General features: G+C 38.0%; 1 protein-coding gene across 1 annotated transcript in view; it reads left to right on the top strand.

Moving 5' to 3' along the window:
- Nucleotides 1-8,707, top strand: part of LOC107583454 (nidogen-2-like) — a 62,216-nt gene that overhangs the window by 51,047 nt on the left and 2,462 nt on the right. Inside the window, 8 exon segments of the mRNA XM_016269654.1 lie at nucleotides 603-830; nucleotides 2,905-3,132; nucleotides 3,449-3,676; nucleotides 4,594-4,818; nucleotides 5,756-5,925; nucleotides 6,011-6,140; nucleotides 6,204-6,375; nucleotides 8,501-8,658. Coding sequence (XP_016125140.1) covers nucleotides 603-830; nucleotides 2,905-3,132; nucleotides 3,449-3,676; nucleotides 4,594-4,818; nucleotides 5,756-5,925; nucleotides 6,011-6,140; nucleotides 6,204-6,375; nucleotides 8,501-8,658 — 1,539 coding nt within the window.

Below are 8,707 nucleotides of genomic sequence, written 5' to 3'. Positions count from 1 at the left end.
TTCCAGCTCCATGATGGTGCTTCTCCTCTTCAGTTCACCACACTCATTTTCTATAGAGTTCAGGTCAGAGGACTGGAATGGCCATAGCAGAAGCTTGGTTTTGTGCCCAGTGACCCATTGTTGTGTTGTTTTTAAGGTTTGTTTTTAGATTATTGTTCGGTTGGAAGATCCAAACATGGCCCATTATAAGATTTCTAACAGAGTCGGTCACTTTTAGATTTTTTATCTGTTGGTATTTGATAGAATCAAAGATGCCATGTATCTAAACAAGATGTCCAGGACCTCCAGCAGAAATATAGGCCCACAACATTAAAAATACAGCAATATATTTCATTGTACACATGGGGTACTTTTTATCCCTTAAATTTATTCAATTTCTGTTAGTGGCCAAGGCAACATTTCTGATTTTAAAGAGTTTTAAGTTTACATTTTTCATTTAATATTTGGTTTTATTTTAGTTAGGGAAGGTTGAATGTCATCAGAACCACCAGAAACATGAATTTTATCAAAAAGTCTGTAACTTTATTGAAGTAACTTTATGGCTGAGATTTTTGTACTGAGGGGTGTGATGGGAGAATAACAAACCTCTTTTCTATTCCTAGTGCGTCCCAAGACCCAGTGTGAGCAACACAGAGACAGTCTTCAGAGCAGAGATGGTGATGTTCCTCTGATAGGAGCCTTCATCCCTCAGTGTGATGAGGAGGGTCAGTACAGGCCGCAGCAGTGCCACGGGTCCACAGGTCACTGCTGGTGTGTGGACAGTAGAGGACAGGAGAGAGCGGGAACCAGAACTCCACCCGGAGCCCCAACAATAAACTGTGACGAGCCAGGTAAGAAATAGGCCTCCCTCAATAGGTCATCTGTCCTATTTTATATAATATTTAAATTTTTTAAACAATTCATTTTTATGGTATATTTTATAGATAGGTAGAAATTGTTTTTTGTCGAAATATATACTTAAATTTAGGGGTGCTCCGATTGATCGGCTACCGATCACCATCGGCCGATAATCACGTTGGGATGATTAATCGGCGGTCTCTAAAAAGGCCGATCTCAAAAAAAATATCTCAAGCTGATGACGCGACTGCCGTGAGAAAGTTTGGCACGACATGCAGCGACACTGTCTCAGTCTCTGTCCGGCGCGGGTGAAATAATTATAATGCTGAAGGTGAGGTACTCACCTTCATATTTCTTAATTAAATAACTTACAAAGTTATTTGAAAATCTTTTGTGATGCGTACAAACAGTGTGAGTGAATCACCGCTCGCGCTCTCTCTCAAAATACACAAATGACTTCAAATCACCACACATCGCGTCTGTCTATAAGCGAGCTGCACGCTGCACAGTTGACACAGGAATTATCACTTGCACAATCGAGGCAGTGTCACATCGTCACTAAAGTTTATAAATTGCATTACTTTTTAATTCTTGCCAGTGTTTAACCATTCAGCGCTCGCGTGCTCTCCTGGAGACCGTGCGCTCATGCACACTTGCAGCGCACACACATAATGCCAGGTTCACATTACTCTGTTTGCAGTGCGTATGCGGTGTGTATTTTTTACACGCTCATGTTAACAGATTAGTAAAGCGTGCACACTGCACACGGCAGTGCGTTCAGGAGCGGTGCATCTGCAGCAGTGCAGAGATCGTTTTCACACCGAGAGTCTATGTTTGATGCATTGCAAGCGCTGAATTAAAGTAACAGCGCATTTTTTGCATTAAATGTGAACATGGATTGACACGAAAATGTAGTAATTACACCATAAATGCATATTATTAAAGTCTACTGTGTTTCACAGTCAACACATGGCTTTTTGGCTAGGTTTAAAGGGAAAAGCACTTTTAGATAAACAAGGCAATAATAGATGGCACTCGTGGAGGTAGGAAAACAAAGTTCTTAATGAACCGCAGGATTGCTTGTAATAAAGATTTCAATGCAAAAGGAAAGGCAGTAGAGCTGATTATTTCTGTCAATGGTAAGTTTGTGATAATGTAAGAAAAGTAGTTTAAATGTTTTGCCACTTGCTTGAGCAACTTAATATACAAGTAAATGTAAAAGTAAAAAGCATTGAATAATGTGTTGCTTATATTTATTGTGGTTAGACATGTCTGTAAAAGATTGTATTACTGTACTGTGTAAAAAAAAGAATTGCAATGCTGAAAAAGCATTTTCAGTGACAATGTTTGGATTTGAAATTAAAATAATGGATAAATGTTGTGTTTGTGGTAAACAGCCACGGATCAGTAGCGGACTCCTGTGTGAAAGCAGTCAGTGCTGCTTCTCCTCTCACAAGAGTCACCTAAGAGGGGAATTTCCCCCATTTTCAAAAATGAAATTCAGGCCCTGAATAAATGTCTAAAATCCTGATTGGAGTATCACTATAAATAGTTATAAATGATAAAAAGAAGGCTTTAAAAAGATCGGTATCGGCAGATACTGCTTTCTGTGATCGGCGATCGGTGATCGGCCTCAAAAATCCTGATCGGAGCACCCCTACTTAAATTCTAGATTCTACTTCACCAGTGTTATTTTATTATCATTTACGTACTTGTATATTATTATTAACATATATTATAGTACTTATTAATATTTTATTATTTTGTTTTCAGTTTTCATTTTAATTATTTTAATTTAAGTTTTATCAATTTTCTTATGTGCTTTTGTCTTTTTTCCTCTATTTCTATTTAAATATTTGTATATAGCCTTAATTATATTTTATTTCAGTTCAAGTAATTTTAGCACATTCAGAAAAGTTTCCGTTTTAGTTACGAATAACAACACTGTTCATTTCTAATAAAATACTTAAGGGGAGGTTGAAATTTGTCAGAACCACCTGCAAGATTTTTCTACTGAGGGGTGTGATGGGAGAATAACAAACTCTTTTCTATTCCAAGTGCGTCCAGTGCGTCCAAAGACCCAGTGTGAGCAGCACAGAGACAGTCTTCGTAGCAGAGATGGTGATGTTCCTCTGATAGGAGCCTTCATCCCTCAGTGTGATGAGGAGGGTCAGTACAGGCCGCAGCAGTGCCACGGGTCCACAGGTCACTGCTGGTGTGTGGACAGTAGAGGACAGGAGAGAGCGGGAACCAGAACTCCACCCGGAGCCCCAACAATAAACTGTGACGAGCCAGGTAAGAAATAGGCCTCCCTCAATAGGTCATCTGCCCTATTCTATATACAATTTCATTTTTTTAATTAATTAATTGTCATGGGATCTGTTATAGAGCGGTAGCAGTTGCTCTTTTTGTTGGAATATCTCCAAATTCTAGATGGTTTAGAAATTTTAGATGTTATTTCAATATAATATATATACTGTTATAGTATATATTAAAATTGTGACATGGTTTTATTTTTATATTTTCAGTTTTCCTTTTAATTATTTTAGTCTAAGTTAGTTTTTCTACTGAGGGGTGTGATGGGAGAATAACAAACTCTTTCTATCCCAAGTGCGTCCAAAGACCCATTGTGAGCAGCACAGAGACAGTCTTCGTAGCAGAGATGGTGATGTTCCTCTGATAGGAGCCTTCATCCCTCAGTGTGATGAGGAGGGTCAGTACAGGCCGCAGCAGTGCCACGGGTCCACAGGTCACTGCTGGTGTGTGGACAGTAGAGGACAGGAGAGAGCGGGAACCAGAACTCCACCCGGAACCCCATCTCTAAACTGCGATGAGCCTGGTAAGAGAACAATACATAAAACAATACAATAACAGCTAAACTAATATATCCATGTAGAGTGGAATTTTGGTCTAATAGGATTTCACTGTGGATGGGGCTGCCACTCTAAGCAAACTTACAAATTGTTATTGGTGAATGATAAAACAGCTAATAAAATCCCATAAACTTACTTTACAGCCATATATACAGACCAGAATACTATAGTAGAATACCGCTGTAGCACCAGCTTTCACATTGGGCTTGAAATGCACCATATTGTTGTTTGTCAATTATAGGCTTTCTAATTTGCGAAGTAGTTTCACATCATGTGTAAGCAATCACTCTAATTTGTAGCAGAGCTCACAGAGTCCGGTCTGCCCTGTGTTCATCCAGATCACAGAGCAGGAGGAAAATATGAGCAGCAAGTTTAGTCCAATGAATGTGTCCTCTTCTCACCATAGTTAGAAATGCCTCCTATTTCATCTCACTGTTTTGTAGCCAAAAATGACACTGACAAAGAAGGAAAGATGCTTTGGAACTCTCATTAGATTATTTAATTAGATTATATGAATCAGAAAACATATAACTAAAAATACAATAGTATGTAGTTCTTAGTGGATGTCAGAGGTTCAAGTTTAGATGATTATTTTATATATTTCTTAATTATATAATTAACATGAACAACAATCATTAAAATATTAGATTATTTATAAATAAATGTAATTTATTCTTTTTAAAATGTAAAATATCATCATCGTCGCATCATAAAATCAATTCAGTAGTTTAAAATGTTAAAATATCTTTATTATATCTTTATTTTCATGCTGGATTAGTCATTAGCAATTTTCATTGTTTACTTGATTAATCTCTTATTGGTTATGGATAAATTTCCCCATATTGTGCAATAATATGTTCCTGGTTTCCCCTCTGACACCCAGTGCCTCCCGTCCAGCGTCCAGAGACCGTCTGTGAGCGCTGGGGAGCCAGTCTGTTGCAGCAATATGGAGGCCAGCCAGGTTCTCACCATTATCTACCTCAGTGTGACTCTGCCGGGGAGTTCAACCCAGTTCAGTGCTACGGAGACAGCAGCTACTGCTGGTGTGTGGACCAAAACGGACGAGAAGTACCAGGAACCCGCTCACACGATGCTGTGAAACCTGCCTGTGAGTGTCGCTTGTGGTGAAACCCACAGTTTCCGCATGAAAAAAACACTGGTTAAATGGTTCAGTGCTTGGACATTTTATTTTATTTTATTTTCAAGTTTACATTCAGAATAAGGGCCAACAGAATGATTTGTTTTTCCAAGCTAAACTGATCTGTTAACGTTTAGGTATACCTACTGTGGCCCCTCCCACCTTGCACCCTCTGCCACGCCCAGATGTGACCCCGCCTCCATCAGGCACGTCCCTGCTCTATGCCCAGGGCCAGCAGATTGGAGTTTTGCCTCTCAATGGCACACAGATGGACAAGCAGAGATCTTCAGTGCTGCTTAATTTATTCTTTTTAAAATGTAAAATATCATCATCGTCGCATCATAAAATCAATTCAGTAGTTTAAAATGTTAAAATATCTTTATTATATCTTTATTTTCATGCTGGATTAGTCATTAGCAATTTTCATTGTTTACTTGATTAATCTCTTATTGGTTATGGATAAATTTCCCCATATTGTGCAATAATATGTTCCTGGTTTCCCCTCTGACACCCAGTGCCTCCCGTCCAGCGTCCAGAGACCGTCTGTGAGCGCTGGGGAGCCAGTCTGTTGCAGCAATATGGAGGCCAGCCAGGTTCTCACCATTATCTACCTCAGTGTGACTCTGCCGGGGAGTTCAACCCAGTTCAGTGCTACGGAGACAGCAGCTACTGCTGGTGTGTGGACCAAAACGGACGAGAAGTACCAGGAACCCGCTCACACGATGCTGTGAAACCTGCCTGTGAGTGTCGCTTGTGGTGAAACCCACAGTTTCCGCATGAAAAAAACACTGGTTAAATGGTTCAGTGCTTGGACATTTTATTTTATTTTATTTTCAAGTTTACATTCAGAATAAGGGCCAACAGAATGATTTGTTTTTCCAAGCTAAACTGATCTGTTAACGTTTAGGTATACCTACTGTGGCCCCTCCCACCTTGCACCCTCTGCCACGCCCAGATGTGACCCCGCCTCCATCAGGCACGTCCCTGCTCTATGCCCAGGGCCAGCAGATTGGAGTTTTGCCTCTCAATGGCACACAGATGGACAAGCAGAGATCTTCAGTGCTGCTTGCTTTACATGTGAGAATTGCACACTATTGATTGAAATACTGAAGTCTGCGGCTTTGAGAAAAGTATACTAATTCTCTCCTGTTTACACTCTCAGGGCTCTATAGTGGTTGGCATTGATTACGACTGCAGAGAAAGAAAGGTTTATTGGACGGATCTGGCTGGACGGACAATCAATAGAGCCAGTCTGGAGCCAGGATCAGAACCTGAGATCATCATCAACACAGGTATGTTTATTTTACAAATGAATATAATATAAAATAAATATAATATAATATAATCTTTTTCAGCGCTGACGAGTCCAGAAGGTCTTGCTCTAGATGTGGCCCGTAGGAGACTGTTTTGGGTGGACAGCACATCAGATAAGATCGAAACAGCGAACCTTGATGGAAGTGACAGGCGTGTTCTGTTTGACACAGACTTAGTAAATCCCAGAGCCATCATCGTGGACTCCCCTACAAGGTATGTGCTTCAGATTGCTTAAAGATGTCAAACTGTGAGCCATCTTGCCACCCATCTTAGTACCAAAACCTGAAATAAAAAAAAGTAATGCATCTTGTTTGAAGCTTTGACTTTACTAATCTGATCAAAGCTGGTCAGTATTTGGTTAGGGTTAAGTTTCTGATTGTGTACCACAGTATACACAACCTACATTATATTAAATAATATATCATTAGTATATTATTTTATAAATAAACAATAAAAATGTTTTTTTTAATATATTGACCTCTTGGCAAAATGTATAAAAACTACTCATGTAAATTCAGAATCATGTTCTATCTTGTATATTATTTTTGTATATTTTATCATATTTATTTATATTTTAAAATAATGCATACTGAATAATTTAATTTTTAAAATGTATTAAACTATAATATTGTTTTTTATTGTAGTAATATTTAACAAAATTATGTTTTTACTGCGTTTTTGATCAAAAACAGTCTTTATTAGCATGACGCATCTTTCAAAAATATTAATACATTTATATGAATTTTTATAAACATATAATTTAATAATACATATATCTAATATTTAAATAAAAAATGTATTTATATATATTTATGTATATATACATATGTACATACATATACATTATGAGTGTATATAATATTATATAATTATAATAATAAATTATAATGCTATACTTTTTTTTTTTTAATCTTTTACACATTTTCTGCATTTTTTTTATTTTGAGCTTACTGGATCACTCACCATTAAAACCATTAAAAGGGGCATCTCTGCTTAATTAATCCTGCAATTGGCAGCTTTAGTGAACCCTCATTTCCCCTCCATCACATTTCCCATGCTTCCTTTACATGAACGCTTCAAAACCTAAAATCTGTTATCATTGTGAAAAGTGTGATTGAGGGGAAACGAGAGAACAGTGCAAGACACGCAGAGAAGCGAGAGAGCGAGGAGGTTAGGATGTGTATGGGAGGCAGAGAAAATAAAAGGGCAAGGCTACAAATTGGCCCAGATGTTGGTGTTGCTTCAGTGTCTGGCCTGCTCTCGGGTCTCAGGGGAGGACAGTCAACGTGTGGGCCAGCAACTCCACAAACACAGCCATCTGCAACATCTGGAGCAACTGAACTCGTGTGGAGGACGGGAGATATAACACGAACCTCATGGACCATGAGAATAGCTGCTAATGTGTGTTTGTTGCTGCTGAGATTTGCGCTACGTGCTAGTTTGTTTTTGCCGTCACGCATAAATGTGTGCATGCATGAGGCCATCTGGGTTGAAGTCTCATCCATTAGTCAAGAATTTTATGAAACAAATATTTAATTATACAAGCAGTTGTGCAAAACTGCACTGTCAGCTGATGTCCTGCACAACTGAGTTGGTCTTGTAAATATCTTTTACCTCAAATAGCCTGAAATTGTGATTTCATGCTTCTAAATCCTCAGAGAGAGACAAAAGAAACAATTTATGGTTATAAATCTTTTTTTTTTTCTCTCTCTTCAGCGAGTGATTCAGCTTAGCCATAGTGTTGGCTAGTTATATTTACCATTTCCTCAGGGACCAAGTTTCTCTCACAGGCCTTGCTTTAAAACATCTTGTTTAAATCAATGCTAAATAGAGCAGAGCGGTTTTACATGTTTCTAGATTTAGGAAAACATGAATTTCAACACTTGCATGAAATTAAACTCTGTGCCATCTTTCCACCCATGCCAAAAGCCTTTTATCTCAAGTATAATGCATCAAATACACACAATGCTTAGATTGTCAAAAGTTTGGAATAATTAAGATTTTGAACTTAATGTTTTTGAAAGAAGCATTTTATGCTCATCAAGGCTGATTTATTTTATGAGAAATATCATGTGACAATGACGACTGGATTAATGGCTGCTGAAAATTTAGCTTTGTAATCATAGGAATAAATTATGTATTAAAATATAATATTTGACAATATTAGTGTTTTCACTGTATTTTTTTTATCAAATGCAGTCTTCGTGAGCATAACATTAAATTTAAATTAATTATAAAATATTATATTTTATATACATTTTATAAGATTTATTTATGTTTTAAAATAACACATTCTAAATAATTAATAATCATTTTTTTTAAATCTCATTTTTCACAGAACACTCTACTGGACTGATTGGAACCGAGAAGCTCCTAAAATCGAGAGGTCCTCTGTGGACGGACAAAACCGAAGAATCCTGGTACAGGATGGGATTGGACTGCCCAATGCTTTGACCTACGACTCCACCACAGGCCAGGTCTGCTGGGCCGATGCAGGTCTGTGCTTCACTCAAAACCCAGACTATGAACTGCCAGTTTTTTTTGG

Source organism: Sinocyclocheilus grahami, unplaced genomic scaffold (genome assembly GCF_001515645.1).
Source record: "Sinocyclocheilus grahami isolate Dianchi unplaced genomic scaffold, SAMN03320097.WGS_v1.1 scaffold54.1, whole genome shotgun sequence".
Taxonomy (NCBI): Eukaryota; Metazoa; Chordata; class Actinopteri; order Cypriniformes; family Cyprinidae; genus Sinocyclocheilus; species Sinocyclocheilus grahami.
This window is presented reverse-complemented; position numbering and strand designations above follow the sequence as displayed.